A 20864-nucleotide genomic window follows, 5' to 3' on the forward strand; every position below is an offset into this window, starting at 1 on the left:
ACAATGAGGGCCAGATTCACAAATATAAACTATCTTTTTATGTGCGGAGACTCCACAGTCGTAAGGATACTAGGTGTAAAATACCTTTGTGAATAGGAAAAAATCACAAACTTACACAAAAGTGTACGTTTACCTTTGTGAATTGGGCCCTGTGTATGTCCAGTGCATTGCAGCTAATATGCAAGGTGTGAAATTCTGAGAAACATTAAAACATTTCTCCTTTTAATGCCTGCTTCAGGGACACATTCATTTTTAACACAAAGCTCAGTCAGGTTATCGTTTCAAATATGGCTTTGTGTCAGAAACTATGGGTATTTGCATGCATTTGCCCAAGTGTTATCCAAGTAATGCCCTCATGGTGCAAAGTAGCACAAAGTGCTATTTGCACTGAGAAAACAGTGGCTTTCCAGTGCAAAATACATTTTGCTCTTGAAAGGAAATATCCTTTCCAGACTTTGCATCAATTTGTGCCGACGCAAAGTGTTTGTAAAATCTGGGTCTTGGCATTTTCATTTTGGCCACATTTATTAAACCTCACAAAAAACTAATTAAGATACATGAGAAAAAATCCATGAGTCTCCCACCCATGTTCAATTAAGTCAAGAATAACATATGTTGTGTTGTGTGTCGAGGGTAGTGATTCGTGGCTTTAATTTCCCTAGCGACTGTACCCTTATGATCTAGCTCAGGGATACCAGCTCCCCCCTCCTCAACCTATCCCTCAGTATACCGTATGAAGCTCAATATATAGTCTAACAAGTCAGCTTTGAACGTGAGCCGCTATACATAACATTCGAACCAGCAGCACGAAATCTAATCTCCCTATTCACTTCATAGATGACAAAGAAGATGAAAAAACTGGAAAAAGAGACGCATACATGGAAAACCAGGTTTGAGAACTGCAATAAAGCCATGCTGGACATGATTGAAGAGGTAAGAAATGATTGTGACACTTATTCCAAAATAACAATAATTAGTACCCTTTCATAGAGTGCTCTTGTAAATTGTTCATAGATAAGAGAGCGAGGGACAGAAATACAGGGTACAAAATAGGAAGAAGCTACATTGAGCTCAATACACGTGATGTCAGTACAGTGTGAGTGCCCAGTTACAAGTTCATATTACTGTGTTTTCAGAATCGTGGATATCAGGTTGAGAGAGGGTGAATCCCATCTTGTGTACATTTCTTGAAGCCCACTTTCCCTGGCATATTAGTATACGCATAGCCTGTATAATGTTTTATATAACTGTACCTGCCCCCTTGGAACCATAACTTGGGGCTGAAATGGGAATTGGCTTAGAGCGCTCCCTTAGTGAAATTATTTATTGTATTATAGTTGTATTCCTGCAGTTCTGTATCAGAATATGGTATACAGAAATATCGCCTGAAATCTGAGAGCCTGATTCACAAAGGTAATATTACACATTGGTGTAAGTTTATGGTTTATTTGGTTTTCACAAACTGCGAGCTAATAGTAATAGTTGGGACAGAGAACTGTGCACATACCTAGATAGACCTGTCCTGTCTTTTTACGTACGGAGTCCTCGGCCCCGACTACAGAGCCTCTGCTATCTTTACTATTAACTCGCAGTTTGTGAATACCAAAAAACTATAAATTTATACAGAAGTGAAAGTGTACCTTTGTGAATCAGTTGAATCAGGTCCCGAGTCTGAAAATCGGTTACAAAATATCAAACATTGGGTGTAGATTTTCTATTATTAACTCCAATTCAGTGACATTTTTATAAACAATTTTTAGGGTACGCTATTTATGCCAGAAGCTATTCTGGTACCAGACCATTTCATACCCCTGGGTTGGGCTGCACGCTCCTTTAGTGGTTGCTCTTGTAGGGCGGCCTAAATGGGAAGCTTTTCAATGATGTGCAAGATCAGCAGAATTGTGTCTTTATCATGTTGAATGTAGCTGGTCCTCCACTTACAGTGGAAGAAAGAAGAGTATGAAGCCGGACTTCGAGACGTTGCTGTATTCGGTTGCTCAGTGTATAAAAACAGTATGGATGGTATAGGAGTTTTTTTGGTGCTATGTGTGACTGTCAATAGGGTGTCTCTGGAAGTGTGTTGATGGCTTATGTGAGGAGTGCAGCAAAGAAGATTTAGAGATAGTTATGCATGTTTTAGTGCACACCATCCTTGAGAGCTAATTGATTCCAGTTCTTAGGAGGCAGTGCTTAATTGGAGCCAGTGGTTGAAGGAGGGGCCCTTATGTTTAGGGAGTGGCACATAGTTTAACTCATCTGAACGTGCCCAGAGAAAGAGAGAGAAAGCCATAAAAGGGGGAATTAAGAAGGAAGAAAACAATGTAAACCCGTGACAAAATAAGAATGCAGGGATGACCAAGAACCTGCAAGAGTGAAATAAGGAAAAAAGCAGGGAGTTCAAAGAGACATGAGGTGGAATCAAGACTATGCATCCTTTGTAATCAGCAACCTCGCCATTCTGTAGCACTGGCCGTAGGCTTCTGAGTAAATCTTTGGGCCCCAGCACTTATTCCTTACTAAATTAAGCATTGTATGAAGGGTATAATCCTCGGACTCTGTGGCCTCCAAGCCTCACAGGCGTTGATTTAGCAAAATGCCAGGGCAAGCCAAAATTACATCATATCCCGTTGACCCACAATGAAATCACAGGAGCTGCCCTTGTTGGCACTATAGGAAGTGATGGCATATCTCCTTTGTAATAGCATAAAATGAATTAAGTTCACTGCAGTAAGAACAACCTATAAATGTGCAAAATAATTCAAAAAGGTCTAAACTGATGAAATAATAAACAGTTTCTAGAGGGGATACTATATTATCATTCCTATACATACTATAATTTGGCTGATATTGTGATTTATCAGGGATTCAGCCTTAACATATCCTCAAATACCCACTGGAAGCTATAAGTTGCAAGGGCAGAGGCTTTGCAATGGCGAAGGAGCATTGCCCCCCTTTGGCTGAGCCAGCAGCAGAACAATAAAACAATAGTATACTATTGTTTTATTTTAATGCTGCTGACTTAGCCAGCAGCATGTGAAGGGAGGGAGGGGGCTGGGTTATGGGAGTGGGAGAGGGAAGGGATAGGAGGAGAGAGTGCACCTAAGTGCGCATGTGTGAAGAAAAGAGGGGAAAATTATAGGCATAGGCGCTAACAGAATCTCACCAAAACATTTCTTTAACAATAGATAGTAAATACGGTGCTCCCGAACTGAGGGTCCTCCCAGCACCTCCAGTGTTTCTCCAATAGGAAAAACCAAACTGATTCAAAAGGCCAGGGCACTCATGCCGAGGAGTTTCACACACACTCCTGAGACCTTACTCTGTGTCTCTTCTATACCTTATACCTCTAGCTTAATTATCGGGGAGCAAGACACAGCACACCCAACACAAGAATTTACCCAAAAGAACTGTTTTGTTTATAGATTGCACCGTAAAAGATTTTAGATCCATACGTGCTGACTTATGAGTACTCCCTCACGAAGACTCGGGGATAATAGTGTTTTGCCCCGTCACGTGATTCCCACTACTCTTTCTCTATTCATCGTACATTATCTTGAAGAGTTTTACTTGATTAGGATAAGGCATTTATTCATGTTAACACCTTACTTATATTTTGCCCTGAGGAAGTCAATGAGATTAATTTCTCTGAGACGAAACACGTGTTGGCTGTTGGATGTTGTTGTGATGACCACATATGGAATCTTTCTGATGTGATGAACATGTATGAAAACCTCGCACAAGAATAAAGACACTGAACTTTAACTCTGTTTGGATTATATATTGATTCTCCAAAGACCAAGAACCTAAGTGTACAGACTCTTATCTTATTTCATACGAGTGCCCTGGCCTTTTGAATAAGTGCGCATGTGTGTTTGGCTGGCCTATAGAAACTGCACAGGCCCCAGGGTTGTGTCTGAGCAGCAGTCCAAGACGCTCAGACCAATCCTGACACTGCTTTCACGCTAAGTTAAGCTTGAAAGCAGTGCCAGGATTGCTGGGGAGCCTGTGCTGGTGTCCTAGTGAATGCAGGGACAACACATCGAGGGAAGAGGAGCGCAAGGCGGCAGGATACGGTAGCATACGTGAAGGTAACTTTATTTATTTTTTTATTTTCATCACCCCTGCTGTCCCCCCGTCTCTCCCCTTGAGATTTGCGGCCACCACCGCTGATAAATTGTCAATTAGTTACACAGATGCTAGCCACAGATCCAAATATACAAGTACAACTACGACTGGTAGGTTTGCCCAGATGCACAGATCAGGAATAGCATTGGCAGTAGCAGCAGAGGCTGCAGTCATACAGCACAGCAGCAGCGTCATTTTCCTTCATCACAGAAAGCAGGTACAAAATGAGCAGTCGTAATGCACGCGCTCACACTGGGCCCATAGCTAAATATAGCCTCCTGAGCAGACCCAGCAGCATCAGTTTTCAAATGGCAGACAGCTGGCTGCACCTATTGCAACTATTAAGGAGCACCGCTTTACCCAGTTGTGGCTTTTAAAGGCAATATCACTTTTAGTTCTGGTTGTGTTTTCTTTTGCGAATACAGTAATTGGCATGAAACTCCCAGCATGCAAAGTGAAATTGGCCAACATTGTAGGAGTGAAGGAATGTGTTACACAAGCCATTGAGCCCTCAGTTTGTGGCTCCAATCTGAATTCCCCTGCTCTTTATGAAGAAGAGAATTGATCTATATAAACCCACTGAGGATTCAAGTGAACATCATTTGCTGTATGCTACCCAAAAATACTTATTTATAAAACGTAGTCTTGTTTATTCTCACAATCATAATTCATCAAACATGACTGTCCCTATTCTTTTTAAAATAAAATGAATAAAAATGTTTGTATTCCACTTATTCTTACAATCAATTAGTCCATATTTTAAATATATAATAAATCAATACAAAAAACATAAATCAGTCACTCAATATTACACATTAAAAATGCCAAAATACAATTTAATCGGTATTATACAACAAAACTGCCAATGCAGCATTTTGTTGGACTGCCTGGTCTACCCCACCTTCTTCAGGACAGAACGGTACAACGTTTTTTCACATTAAAAACTTTAATGATTTACAGAATTAATTTATAGGTAGCAAACATGATTCATTTCCTCCTCGGTCCATCGACATTTTCCATCTTCTTGTTGGTAGTTCTTTTGAAAAGTGAGTCTACCCATTATTGCTAATGATATTTTCACTGTGTCTTTCCTTCTGTAATTCACCCCTTTTATGAAGTTCCCCTTCCTCAGATAAGTCATCTTGAATGGTGCTCCTTTCATTTGAGAATGAATCTCGTAGGTGAGGTCGGGATGTGTATCCACCGTAAATGTAGAATTTTGGGGTCCTTTCTATGGTCCAAATTTTCAAACTTGACACTATCTGGACCAGCTACAGACAGCAACTCATCATACGCGGTAGAGAGGAGAATTTGACTAATATTGACAAGTGGAACCATAGCAGAGACCCCGAAATTCCAAATGTGAGGGGGTTACATATCCCTGACCTTCGCCAACAAGAGTAATCCTCAAATAAAAGGGATGCCAGTTGGTTAAAGAAGGTATTGCACATGACAAGTGATATCTTGGTAGTTGTGACAGTGTATCCATACACCTGTTGCTGCAGAATTAGCAGCAGTCGTCTAGCTAGTTAATATTCCTCAGTGTGTATTCAATTCAAAGTACAGGAAACTAAAAGCAATTCCAATATAACAACACAAGAAAGAAATAATTTGTAGTGTCAGTTTGTAATGTATTACAGAACGAAGATCACATGTTCCGTCCTTCACCTGCCAAGATTCCTGAGTCTCATTGGCCCCTAGCTTTAAATACTTTTCTGCAGCACACAGAAAACAGTTAGTGCCATAGTCACTAAGTTATAAAAGAAAAACATTCAGTGCTGATAGTTGGCATGTCTGGCAGTGCTGCTTCTAGTAGTGGCCCGCATATCACCTTTCTGCTCAAATTCGGAGAGAATTCAGGGTGTTGGAATACAGGAGGACCTAAAGGAGGGTGAAAAAATGGGAATTACAAAATGTGAACATAGGTCTTTGACAGCGAATTTACTTTCTTTTCTTGACTTTGTGGGAGAGTCCCAAAGTTATTTTCCTTCTATGACGAAAGAGGTGTCATTGAATTATTTTGACTTGTAGGGGTGGACCACCAGCTGAGTTGCAATTATAAAGTAACAATTCTCTTCTGTGAGAATCTTTGAAGTTTTTACTTGCAAGGCCCTTAGGATGAATGGCTTTGTGGGTAATGCAGAGTGCTTTGAAGATGGAGCATCTGGCCATTGGTAGCACATGAAGAGTTTGGAGAGCTGACGTCAAGGTTTTCCTTAGGCCAAGATGCAGAAGATGTCTTGTGGCCATATTTTGAATTCTTTTCATCTTCAGAGTAGTAAGTGCATTAACCCTTAGGTTGAGTCCATTTGTATAGTCTACAAGAGACATGACAAGGGTGAAGGAAGACTAGAGCTTCTACGGGAACCCTAGATGAAAGATGAAGGACAATGTACTGAGGTGTTCCCATGGTGTAGAAAGCTCTTCCTCTACCTTGGATCACCCAGGGGACCAGAGAAAGGCTTGAGCCCATGAACACTCTCAGATTCCTTACTTCAGTCAGTGTTGTAGTTTTTGTAGACTGCAATGGCCACCATTCTCTCCAGGTAAATTTCTCTGTTTTGGACAAGTTTCAGTTTAAGGTGGTTACTCGGCATCCATTGGTCAATGGCTTGGAGGCAGTTTATAGTCCTCTGGTATCTTGGTTCCTCTCGGTTTCCAGCTGTATGATGATTTTAGTGTCATTAAGCATAGCTCGAGCAGGTTAGAAAGAAGACTCTAATAAGTTCCAGCAGCATGTTTAGGAAGATGTTGGAAAGAAATGGTGAAATTATCCAGCTTCATTGCATCATTGATGAAAATAATTGATATAAATAGCAGTGAGATGATGCTTGAGCTCTAGCAGAGATAGAAGAATATCCAATTTAGGATTCCACTTTTGATGCCAACTTACTCTAGTATCAGTTTTGGATGGTATTGAAGTTTTTTTTAAACTGCGGACAAGTTCAAGTGGTGTAGCGTATCAACTCCATCTATGTCCTCTGTGGTCTTCAGAATTATTTGATGCCTCTCCTAGGTTAGGTACCTGTTTGATGGTTTGATAGGAGGTTGTTTTCTTCCAGAAAGTTGAAGACCACTCCTTCAGTCAATTTTGCTGAGTTGGCCATTGGAAAGTGTTTAAAAGCTGAAAAAGTCTGCAGGATCAAGATTATTATTTTTGGTGTGTGGTCTGATGTAGGAGGCTCTCTGGATTTAGCGGTAGGTGAGTGCGATTGATGCGTTTTAAAGAAGGACTTTTACTAAGGTAGCTGCAGTTGGTGGGAGTATATCCATGAAGTTTGAGAATGACATGGCTTTGACTGTGAGTTTATTGATCTATTTACTTTATTTGTGAGACGAAGAACTCTGTGAAGGAGGCCAGGGACCAATATATGCCAGTGGGTATAACCATGTTAATCTGAGTGGTCGGTGTCAGGCATCTTGCTCTTGGAAGTGGTTCGCTATATGGTACAGACACTTTTTTCTGTTTTGCAGTATGTTCCATAGATAAGCTAAAAAGATCCAGTTTCGTGTTAGCTCCTCAGGCTAAATTACATGTGTTGCCTTGGTGCCCAGACGAACACGCAATTTTGAACCTGCCTGCACCAACCCCTGTTTGTGCAAAATGACAATTGCACTGGCTGATCAGTTCAAGAACAACATTTCCAACATCTGGATATGACATTTTGCCCAAGTTAGTAAGTGAATATGCTAGTGCAAACTGTGTGATCACAAGTGTTCAATCACCAGTGCAATGCATTAACTTCAGCCACAAAGAAGTAAATTGACATAGGGCATAAATGCACTGAGATAAGATAGGTAAGGTTCCAGAAGTGTGTTCTTTGGCTGAGTTGTAGATTGTCAATGAAAATAAACAATCTTTTAGATAATATGCAGAAGATTGGACTTTTCAACTGGACTTCACTATATTGTATAAGAATTGATACAAAAAATGTTTAATGAACCACACATAAAATACCAGTTTGATGAAATTTTGATTAGTGAGTGCACCCCTAATTGTAATATTCACTACATTGGTGTTACTCAGGCGTCACTGTCTAATTTGAGCTCTTTTCTGAGGAACTCAGGAGGTTATGCACCACATAATGTTACATTGAGGAACTTATTTGGAAGTGTGTTGGCACAATCCACAGCTGCTTTTGTAAATTGAGGAGAGAAGAGGGGCCTAGTCATTCGCCTTACACATCCTCATGGAGTGAGGTATGCAGCAAAGCTCCAGGATGGCAAGTGTTAAAGTGCTGTGATGGTGACATTTTATAAAACATCTTTGTGAGCAGTGATGAGTGGCACACACATCCTAACCTGCAAGAACCTCTTCAGTGTCACAGCCTGCTAGAGAATGAGTTTGCATTACCCAGCCAATTGTCAGCTCTTTTTGCCAAGTTTCTTCAAAGATGAGGGCCATCTATTCACCTCCCACTACACCAACACCTCTTAGGAATCACCCCATGGATATGAGTACCATAAAGTGCATACTATGGCATACCCAGTGCAGCAGCAGGGTAGTGAGCCCTGAGTTATTCTTTGCCGGTGTCACATTTCACTTCCACAACATACCGCTATTCGGTTCTCGCATAATGTGTTACAAAGCATAACACGTACTGTCAAACACACCGTTTTTGACAAATGAAGGCTATTACATAGGAAAGTCATGGACTGTGAGACATAACCATGGTCGCACCAATGAACACCTTTCTATCGCTCATACAATTTTAGAGATTTGAATAGCACTTAATCAAAAATGGTCACAGTGGTTTAAAGTGTTTGAAATGTATTTGTAAGCTATAGGTGGAACAAAACATATTGCAGAAAGAAAAACAGTTATTCTGCAATACTGCAGAATTGTATGGGTGTGAGACAAACAAGGCTCCTTGACAATATTGTGCATGCTGACAACAATGAGGAGAAGCAAGACTTCTTTGTAAAGATAGAGGCAAAAAAGAACGAGAAAACACTCTGACACATGTATGACCTTTATATTGGAGAGTCACTACTTTTACTGTAGATACCAGGCTGTGAGTGAATAGTAGAAGCTTATGCAATCGGTTTGAGGATGTTGGGAAGAAAATGTGCCTTCCGGGGCCCTGATGAGATGACCTATGATCAGACTGTAATGCACATCACCCCAAGAGATATTGCTGTTGGATAGGGATCCCATTTTTTAAACGTATGCTCATTAAGATTGTAGAGCAATCAGCTAAAGAGATTAAGGTCCCAAAACCCTAAGCTTGAATACATCTCAGGTTAAAGCCATGATCAAAAACAAAGACAACAATAAAATAAAGGGAAATTCAATGGTCAAAAAGAGAGGTAATATTATGAAACGGAGTGTTATCATTGTGGATCAACTAGTCACATGGAATTGTTTAAAAATGGCCCTGCTCTTGCGGAAGGAAACAATGTATAAAGTGCAAAATGTCAGGAGAGTCCACACTAGGACAATAGGAGACTAAGGGCTTGATTTAGAGTTTGTCATACGGTTACTCTGTTGCAAACGTGAAGGATATCCCATTCGCTGTATTACTATCTACATAGGCAATAATGGGATCGTAATGCGGCAGACTGTATATCCTTCACGTATGTGACAGAGTAACCCCATCTGCCAAACTTTAAATCAGGTCCTAAGTAATGAATGGAAGTGTTAGACCTCAAGATAACCCTGCATGACAACAAAGAAACCATGAACCAGCCAACTTGTTCTGTGTGTGTTGATGATATACTCTTAGAATCTGTGGCAGGCATGGGATTTATAATCACCATAATATCATGAACTGTTATGCCACTTTAAACAAAATTGGAAATCTAAATAGGAACTGTATCCCTCGGACATACAGAACTAGAGAACAAAATTAGAAGGATGTATCTTTTGCATCAAGTAGTTTGAGTCATATATGGGTAGGAATCAAATATTGGTTGTATATAGGAGAGTGAGCATTCTATGGTGGAATGAATAGAAGTAACTAAGTATGAAATTATATCCATCTAGAAAAACCCGGTGTTTTCAGGGTAGCTAATAAAGAACTAACAGTAATCTTTTATGTGTGGTATCAGTATATTGCTGTCAGAATATTGGCTGACATAAATATTGTATGTTAAGTATTATTTACAAACATATCATCCATTTAGAGTTAATAATATAAACTATACATCCTCTCTGACAGTATGTTTGTAAAAAAGTTATGACATTTAATGGTGTATTTGGGACTGAACTAGGAATAGTAAGATTATTTAAACAAAAGAAGAGTAAAAGTTGGGGTAAAGCTTGTTACGTTAAAAGTTGGATATATTCCACTTTCATCTAGAAAGCCATGCTTACAGAATGTTGTGAAACATGTCTATTGTGAATGAATGCTGCACACTGGGTGTTATGTTTTGTCACAACCACAAAGTATAAAAACCCTAGAATATGTATGGACGTTTGTCCCCTGAACAGTAACATTGTCATAGACTGCCAACCAATACCTCATAGTCAAAGATGATTATGACCAGGTGAAGAGCAAAAGTTTTCACCAAAGTTAATTTTACTTTGGCTTACTACCAGATGAAGTTCTGAAAATGTTCATGTCCACTCACTGCTTTTGTTGCCTGGGATTGTTGTCCCAGTCATGCATATTCAGTGTGGACTAAGGTTAGCTTTAGCTGTATTACAAAAGGTAATTACCATTTTGTTTAAGGTATAAAGGGGTGAACACACATTCCAGAATGATTTTCCGATATTTGCTTTAACTGTAAAAGAGCATGTTTTAATGTATGTATTTGTTTAGTCACACAACCTATAGCATTTCAGCAAGTAATGTTGTATATAACAATAGCATGTCAGTACATAGCGCATAAGTTTAGTTGGATATAAATAGATGGAAGTTGGCTATGATGGATGATAAATGATAAACGAAAGATGAAAATACATACATGTATTATAACAATGTATTCCATATACATGCTTACAGTGGCAGATCTTTATGGAGCGGCAGTTTGTTAAGTTATTATTGTAAGATGAGATTTTCCTTGATAGCAGTTTCTAATAGTGCCGACAGATAAATTCAGCATATTTCTGAAATAATGTTTTTAGCCCAGTAACAGCAAAAACAGAATCTGGATGCTGCATATGGGGTGAGTGGTTGGTTGTAGCTACCCTAATAAATTACATAAGATGCTGTAAAGAATTTAATTCAGTGTGTCGACTTCCCAGTAGGAAAGGTTAATGAAAAAAGGAAGTGGGATACCTGGACCTCATGCTTCTCATTAACATTCTTATAGGTGGAGGATCTACCAATATATCTGCTATGGTGGCAAAGGTAGTTTGCAAGATTAATGAATGTGCATTAAGTGTTTAAAACATTCAAGGTAGAATAAATGTTTGACCTCCCAATTTGCCACATGGTCTTCAGACAAAGAGTACCAGCATCATATATGGGAAGATGAATCTGACTTGATAGATTTGTTGAATGCCTTAGTTGAAAAGGAGTGGTTTCAGGCTCTGAAGGATAATGAAAAATACATTGCGGTTAGGAAATTTGTCATAAAGGGATAGCTAAGAGATCTGTTTTAAAATGGATTGGCCAAATTGATTCCCTCATGGCTTGTTCTGTCATCGTACCAACTATGCACGCTCAGCTGCACTATGATATTAATCACTTTTTACTGTACTAAGTTGACAGCTTTGCGAGATCTATCTGACTCTCTGTGCATGCTAGGCAGAAGGTCCTGTTTCAAAGGGACCTATGACTCAGAAGTGGTTGTACACTGTACTCTTCAGTATTACAAAAATCATTATAATTATGCTGCAAAAAACGAATCACTAAGAGAAAGAACTTTGTGCAGCTGCACACAACCATTCATTAAATAAAGGGACCAGTATTCTTTGCAAATAGAACTGGGGTTTAGAGGTGATGTATTAGCATCATAATCATATATTATTGCAAGGAACACTTTAATTAATTTGACTTATGAAGGGCATTTAGGACTCACTGGATTGAGGAAGAGGTTGAGGGTAGTTTGTGATGGCAAGCCAAGTTTTAGGTCTATTCCTTGAAATAAATAAATAGGGACATTATATAATATAATAATAACTCTTTTGTACTTTAGCAATAGCATTTTGTTTTGTGAGACTGATCCCCTTTCCACAGGGCTCTGTGGTTTGACATCCATAGCCAACTCCAATCTCTATATAACCAACCAAACTGCTAGATATGCTATATATAGACCTACTAATATGTATTACAGCATTTCTTGTTTAATCGCGTTAGGTTGGGTGAACACACATATACATAACCTTTTTCTTTTTAATGCTCTTGTGCAGTTGAAGCCAAAACTGGCATAACTTTCTGGTTTGCAATATTCTTGGGAGCTGGATGTTTCTAGTCATTCAGTACTGAGGTGCTTCTGTGATTGTTGCAATCATTGCAAAATGACAATGGTAGGAAATACAATGAAGCACAATGAAGGTCATGGACGTTAGAATTAACTTATTATTCTCTCGTTACAGAAAACAATGAGGGCAAAGGAATATGAATGCTTTGTGGTGAAAATTGAGAGGCTCGAGAGACTTTGCCGAGCTCTGCAGGAAGAGAGGATTGAGCTCTACAAAAGAATCAAGGATGCCAAAGACAACCCAGAAGCAGTTGAAGATGAAGAGGAGGATGATTATGATGTAGTACAAGAAACAATCTTAGGAGATGAGAATGCCACAGGCACATCTGTAACAAGTGCAACCAATGCAATGCTACATACAACTGAAGAAAAAAATAGTGACAAAGATGCAGAAGCAAAACCTCTCGCCACTCAATGCCTGAAGGAGGCACACCCCTTAACAAAGGAAGACAGTCCCATAGCATCATGTCAACATGAAGTCACCAGTGCCATCTCTCTGAAAGAACCACCACTGTTTTCTGTAGTAGCAGATACCACTGAGAAACAAGCACCAGCTGCCCTCTCACCAAAAGAGCCAGATCTTCTTCCTGTGGTAACAGATGACACTGAGAAACCAGCATCAAGTGCCCTCTCACCAAAAGAGTCAGAGCATCTTCCTGTGTTAACTGATGCATCTGAAAAGCCACATGTGCACAGTGCTTCCTCTCTAAAAGAGTCATAACATCTTCCTGTATTAACAGATACGAATGAGAAGCTAGATATTTTGGTTCATGTAGAAAGGATCTGTAGGATCTGTTCCAGAACACCCTTCTCTTGATATACTCCACAGATCTGCAAGAGATACTGGTAAGGAAAGGGTGGATCAACTTGCATTCTGTGAGCATTTTCACATTCACAAGTTGTTTGAGCTAAGTTAATTATCCGGCAATCGATTTCTAATATAAATCGCTCAGATATTAGTAGGGAAAAAACTAATTGTATAACACCCAATGTATCTTTTAACATTCAATGTCACTAGCAGGAGGCAAACTGTATTCCTACTGTACCCCTACAGCCCCAATCTAAAATCACTTTTTCAGAGTTCAAAGTTCACAATTGGCTATGACAGACTACTAGTCCTATTCCAAAGTTATGTTTGCCAGAGTATCTATCACACTCCAAAAACAAAACTTCACACTAGCTTGTCCTGGTAAATGACCACCTGCAGATTGTTTACAAAGCTAATATTTCAGCTTTAGGTAGGAAGAACAAATCTGTAGATGTATTATTTTGAATGTTCATCACCTTTAGAAAATGGGGTTTGTTACAGTAACCCCATTTGTTTATTGGAGGTAATTTGTTGGTTGCAGGTTGATTATTGGAATACTGTTCCACACACCTGTCAATGAACTTTATGTTTTGTGGTCTCACTACAGACAACTGTAGCTGTCTGTAGCAGATAGCATTGAAATCAGTATTTTAACACATAACTTAGCTTTACCCCTTGCTCATAATTGGATGGCGTTCCCGTGTCAAAGGCTTTCCTTCATATTCTTTGCGTGGCCTGCTCTTCAAAAATGTTTGTTTCACTCTATTTTCTGATAGGCTAATTATATCCTTCCACTTCTGGTGTCGGGGAACTATTTTTTATTTGCATGTTTCTGTCACAGTTCACAGACTCCTCATGTATTTGTGTATGTCTCTCTGTGTCCCTCTCTCACTCTCCCTCCATCCTAACCTCCCCAGTCATCCCAGATATTAATCCTCTCACATGGCCTCAATAGTGCTCTCTCCATCCATCCACCGTCTATGCTGAAAACACTGAGCATTTCTGCCTCTTGCCATCTCTTTGTCAATCCCTCACCTGCCGCTCTTACTGTACCTCCCCTACACCCTGCCTGAAAACCTACACGCCTGAAAACCTACACGCCGGCTCACAGTATTAGCTGTGGACATGTTTGCTGAATTTAGGTGCATGCATTGGCAATGCCGATAGCAGCAGGTGGCTACCTTAGAATGGTGTAACAATGCTATTTTGTTCACCTGTTGCTTTATCATTTCAAGATGGTCATCACATTTCATCTAGATGCAACGCAATGGGCCATCTTGAATAGATATAAAATAACACTACAAGATGGCCTCCTGCCACTATTGGTTTTACCAATACTTGTGCCACAAATCTACAACCATTACCAATATCAATATGGGAAGCAAAGAAGCACTGACAAGACTGCCTAGCTTAGCAAATGCTTGTTTCTATGGACAAGCAAGAGTAAAGTCAGTGTTTGGGAGTGTGAAATGTCAGGTAAGGAGAGGAATAAAATAAATTAAAATGTTTGTGGTGAAAAGGAGCAAGCTGGCAACTGTACAGTTTCTCACAAGTCACATCTGTTCATGTTTTCTTTGGAGTCTTCGTGGTTAAGGTAGAGGCACATGTAGAGAATGTGAAATAAAGAGTGTTATGGGCCTGATGGGTACATGTGTTTGCAAAGGCTTTTGAAATACATTGATTTCGACTGCTTTTCTTGTGGAAAATCTCTAATTGCAGTTTATTTCCAGAAAGCTTGACAAGCTATGTGTGAGGAAAAAAGGCTTTTGCACTTGATGACCACTTTGATAAGCATGCTATCCTAGTTCACTGTTCAGTACATAAGTCTGGTAAACACAAGTACCTGAATAAAAGTAGTGAAATCCCATTTGACAGAAAAAGACAGATTATTTTACTTATCTGCTACTTGCTGTCTGAGCTATCTCTCTTTCATGAGTTAAGGAAAAAACTGTTTAGGTAAGAAAGTATATCTTGCCTCTGGGTTGTAAGCAACCTACAACTATTCATAAAAAAGCTTTGTGAATCTGGTCCTGAAACTCTTCAGAGATGTGTTAAGTCGATAGCCTTGCATATCAGATTAGCTGTATTTAATCTCAAACATGTCATCCAAAATCACCCAAAATAATTACTTAAAAAATGCGAAATTGCCAAAGCTTGTTTCACGCTTCATAAAGCAAAACATCTTCTTGCATATTCTCCGGGGATATACACATGCATGTGTCTGTGTGTGTATATACATATATATATATATATATATATATATATATATATATATATATATATATATATATATATATATATATATATATGACCTACTGGCAGTCGTCAGTAGGTAGTTATAGTTAGGACCATGTTTCCATTGAAAAAGTGTTTCTTTACTTGCCTGTATCTTTGGAGATGACCAATCAGTTGAGTGAATGAGAGATAACTTTTATGTTTTTAGAGTACTAGTCTCAAAACCATTTGCAGTCTTATAAAAAATCTATATTTGACCAATGTCTAAAAGATAAAATGAACATTTTTAAATGAAAGATAATTATAAAGAGAGTCATGCAGCATTTGGGTGAGGATAACTATCTGTTGGCAAATTGCATTGCTTGACTCAGAACAAAAAGGTCCCAGCACTCACGTAAGTGACATAGTAGCAAAGAAATTAATGTTTTATGAATCCATTATATGTATACATACTGATTGGATATCATTTATGTTTGGTATTGGCTATCCAAGAGGTGTCAGTTTCCAAGTTGTGACCACCACCCTTTCAAGTTTGATAGTATTCAATGGTCTGTCTTGTTGAAATGGTTAACAACTGTATTCCTTCAATGCTGACATGGTCAAGATTATGCATTTGGTATTTTGTAAGCTGACAGCAGCCAGGGAATAAGTTAGTGAGAAAATAGTTTCTGTCACCTATTATGGCTAAGAACTTGTTAACGATCTTGCGGAAGATCTTGTTATTCATTACAGTTTGGATATGTTAGGCTGGTAATATGGCACTAAATAAAGTTGTGGGTACAGCCGCTGGAAGTGTGAAATTATGAAAGCTTTCGGAAAAGATATCCAAGTTTTCAGAAATAAAAACAACTTTTGAAAATGGAAAAATAATGATTGTCTAATTGTTAGCCCCTTCAAATTTGAGATTTATATTTTTCATCTTCACTATGTGTAGTTTAATTGTCTTTTCCTTCACATAAAATATATTTATTGCACTGGATAGTTGGCCTGTGATTGTCTCCCTTCCACTGAATGGTTCCTGAAGTCATGCAGTTTTTCATTTTGATTTCAGTAGCTAAGAAAAACAGATTATTTTTTACTTTTTTTATTGCAAAAGCTTTGATCTTGCCTTTTTAATCTAACTCTTTGGATCCTATACTCTAGGCTGTGGTTGTCTCAAATTGCATATATAAAAGAAAATAACACTTTTAGCTATTTCCAGCATTAACCCTAGAATAACATTGTTATCCTTATTGAATTCAACCAATCTCTTTTCCTCTTTCAGTACTTTTAAAAGTTCAGTGATTTGGAGAATGTTTACAAATGGTCAAAGCTTCCTTAAGTGGAACAATGCAGAGTTGCTTCCTTATAACAGATTATTGACTCACAGGTCATGATGAAAAGCTTTATGGGTTGTGTATTGCCAAAAATAATTTAGTGTGTAGAATTCTGATCATAGTAGTTTATCTTGTCTGAAGAAGAAAGTATACTAGTGAACCTAAAGGTTACATCACTCAAATCAGTTACTTCAGGCACTCACAACACCCATAGCAGTATAGCATTCTGCCTTTAATTGCACAGAAACATTGGCACACGTTCTAGAAAAGTGATTCTCAAGTTTCCTTATGGTAGCTGACTGCAAAATAAAAATATTCCACTCTGCACTGACTGTTTTTATTCATAGCATACACTGGGTTGCAAATACTGCTTAGCCTATGAATTAAGAACCAAGGTTGCTGTATTGCTGAGTGTCTACTTTTAATATTTATGTGGCGGTGTTGGTTTCTTTAATATTTGAATATCAAATACCTGAAGTTTTCAAGATTTAAATTTTTGTTGTGTCTTTTTACACAGGAAATCAAATAGTACAATCACTTTGAGAAATAAGATATTATGTGAAGTTTTAACAAATATATAACATGTTTATTCACAAAGAATAAAGTTTTCTTTGGTTTTTAAACAATATTCTTTCTGATGGTGGTATCTAAACATCCTATATTATTTGAATCTCAATTAAAGTTATGAGCTTAAATACCACATTCTGAATCCGGTTGTTCACTGCTCCTACATCTCAGCAGTGAAAAGTAAAAGTATTCACATTCATGATCTTCAACTACCTTGCCCGGGTCTCTAGCAATATAAGCAAAGTAGTGGCATGGCAAATAACAGTGTCCTCCTTTTCCCACCTTTCCTAGTTCTTTGAAGAACCAAGTGACGGGGTGAAAGTGATGTGTAGACACATACCTGTTGTGATGTACAGCACTGGCTCTGTGCTATCGCAGTGAGAGTGAAGAGCATGGTACGCAGGTCAGGATGGGTCAGAAAGGTGCACGGGTGATGGGAAATGTGGCAGGACATCAAATACTTTTCAATAACTGAAATGTGGGTTTCATCATCATAATGACAGCCCCCAAATCTCTCTTTAACTTTGACAGGGCCAAAAGGATTATGCAGCAATGGAGGACCAATTCATGTGACCATAATATCTAAATTATGCACCAAGAAAAGGGAAATTATGTTACATTATGCAGTACATTTGTTACTAGATTTCTGTTGTTGTAACTTGAAAATTATGCACCACATTACGTGGCAAATGTGATAAATCCATACGTTTGTAATAAATGCCACCACCAAAGAATCACATACATCAACTGGCCTTGACCACTGCCCATTGTTTTACAAGCAATCTATTCATGTAACATAAATACATTCTACAAATTCTAATCAATGTATCTTGTAACTGCTTCTTGGAGAAAACAGTTTCACCAGTCATTCACTTCTATACTTAGAGACTCCTGTGACTCTAACAAAAGTAAGCGCTCTGATTGGCTGGCTGTTGGAATGTTAGAAAATAAATGTCCACCATTACTATTTACTGTGAAAAATTGGAGGTGTTAAGGAAATTAAATAAAAAAAGCTATATAAGGGGGCAGCAGAAAGACATGCTGTCTCTCTAAACTTAGCGAGTAGGTGTCTAAGGGTTAACTATTGTGAAGAAAATAAATCAATATTGTTTATAACTTGATTTTATGCTCTAACATGACTCTTGTAGGATCACGAATAGTAAAAAGCAGAGGTGAGTTCTCAATATACTCTATTAGTAGGAATGCATATTGTGGTCCTTGTTTATGAGAGGAAGTGTGTAAGAGATAAGTACTGTGATGAGTTGATGGTTACTTCGTATTTTTAAAAATGTTACGATCTTGTTAGATTCTCACGGGATCGTGAAAAGTTGAAAGGAGCAGGTGAATACACTGTACTATGAAACTTGCTGTGGGAAGGAGGGTTACTGGAGATGGTGCTTATTAGTCAATGTGCTAGTGTACAGCACATTTTCTTTGCCAGACCCCAGTGGATCCATTCTTGGCACTCCACATCATATGAGGCAGTTGACTTGAGAGAGGCTCGCAAGAGCAAACTAGGAAGCACTGCCCCTCAACCCCCTGACAGCACAACTGATTGCCTCTCTAACTCTCCTGCACTCTTGCAAACTCTTGCAAGAGCGGCTGGTTATAATGGGCTTCTCTGGCTCTTGCAAGAGTCTCATTAGTGAATTTAAGAACAAAAAAAGGGAAACAGTACAAAACAACATACATGAGGGTCGCTCTGTAAAGAGCTGTTTAGTTAACAGCTTAGAGACTCTTGTGAGTGTAATGGCACCTTAAAAATAGATTGCTGGCATCTTGTATCCATATGAGAGTTACAAGAACTGAACAAATGCACATTCATTACTGAAACATTGAATATTTATCTGTTTAATGCCCTGTTACGTAACAAGTAAAAACATACTTTTTACAAAATAAGATCTAAGCACAACATATATACAAAATCTTTTTACCATACATACACACACCTACATAATTAATTTACTTTAATAGAAACCCTAGACATTCACTGAAAAAAACAAAGGTTAAAGTAATGTTATAGTTAGGTGCAATACAAATATCTGTTTTTGATGAAAAAACACAGAAATTCACCAGTTATAGTTACCAGACCTAACTATAACTTGCGCCCCTATGCACTTCTTATGACTCACATATGACATCACTTATGACATGTTCTATGACTTCATTTATGACATCACGGATGGCATCTCAAATGAAATCATTGATGACATCACTGATGACATCTCAAATAACATCATTGATGACATCACTGATGAAATATCCAATATTTGTTTTCCTGCATACTGTTGTATAAATTTTTATAGCATTAGAGGTCTGACAGTAAGTACAAGAGAGCTCAGGAGAAGATCAGGTATCATTTCTACCAACACAGAAACAACTCCTTTAGGTGTTGAATACAAACATTATGTGCAACATTGACCCCATACCATACACTTTACACAAAGCGTAGTTCACATTATCAAACAACCATTGCCCTTCACTTTCTGACCCCCAGCTTCTCTTTCCCCTAAACAGCCCAGTGTGCAAGAGACAAAGAAAAGCAGTAAGAACACAGTGTTGTGTTTTCTTGAAATTTCAAAAGTGCTTTCTCTCTACCCATAATTGTTAACATTTTCCTCTTCGTTTGTGCGATTGTTGTATTTTAAAAGCTGCTGTTCTGTTCTACCTGTGACTGTTTAAATGTATCTCCTAGTTTTCCCCTATACCGTATTAAGACCCTCTCCTCCCTACAAGGTTAAAAGGCAAAATACACCTCAGTGCCTAATCAGAGTGTGTTCAAGAGACTTTTAATCTATTTTATGGTTTAAACTGTGTTTGGAAAGTGTATGTAGCACTTGTTTTTGTCTTTAAAAAGTGATCAGTTTAAGTGTGCAAAAAACAATATTTTAATGGCTTCAGAATTGGGCCTTCTCTATAGAGGTGAATCAGGAAAGTACAAAGTAAGGATTGAGCCTCTCTGTATCCAAGGAGATTCAGAATTAAAGAGCACCTCCCAGCCCCCTGCCCCACAGCCTGTCCTTAAGTTCATTTTCTCCTTATATAAGTTTGTACTGGTTGTTGTAACTGTGCTGTGATTGGTTGTAAGGGCTAGGATTTCTGTTGGACTAAGGGCTTAGGCTTTGAGTTTTGATTGGGTGTTAGGGATAGGGTTCTGATTGATTACTAGGGTTAGGGTGTCTACTGTACTATGGATATAGGGTTTGAGTTCTGATTAGCTGTTAAGGCTAGGGTTCGGATTGGTTACTAGGGCAATGGTTTTTACTCGACTAAGGGTTTAGAATTTGAGTTCTGATTAGTTGTTAGGCTTATGGTTCAGATTGGACGGCTAGGGTTCTTATTGGACTAAGGGCTTACAGTCTGGGTTTTGATTTGCACATAGGACTGGTTAATAGGGCAAGTTCTCCCATTGGCTCTAGGGTTTAAAGATTTAAGGGTTTAAG

General features: G+C 38.5%; 1 protein-coding gene across 1 annotated transcript in view; it reads left to right on the top strand.

Moving 5' to 3' along the window:
• The window catches only part of TXLNB (taxilin beta), a 106277-nt gene extending 88795 nt beyond the window's left edge, over nucleotides 1–17482 (top strand). Inside the window, exons 9-10 of the mRNA XM_069234304.1 lie at nucleotides 838–933; nucleotides 12611–17482. Of these exons, the coding sequence (XP_069090405.1) occupies nucleotides 838–933; nucleotides 12611–13216 (702 nt within the window). The 3' untranslated portion in view covers nucleotides 13217–17482. The remainder of the gene's footprint in view (nucleotides 1–837; nucleotides 934–12610) is intronic.
• Nucleotides 17483–20864: the final 3382 nt, after the last annotated feature.

The sequence above is a fragment of the Pleurodeles waltl genome, chromosome 5 (genome assembly GCF_031143425.1).
Source record: "Pleurodeles waltl isolate 20211129_DDA chromosome 5, aPleWal1.hap1.20221129, whole genome shotgun sequence".
In the NCBI taxonomy this organism is placed as follows: domain Eukaryota; kingdom Metazoa; phylum Chordata; class Amphibia; order Caudata; family Salamandridae; genus Pleurodeles; species Pleurodeles waltl.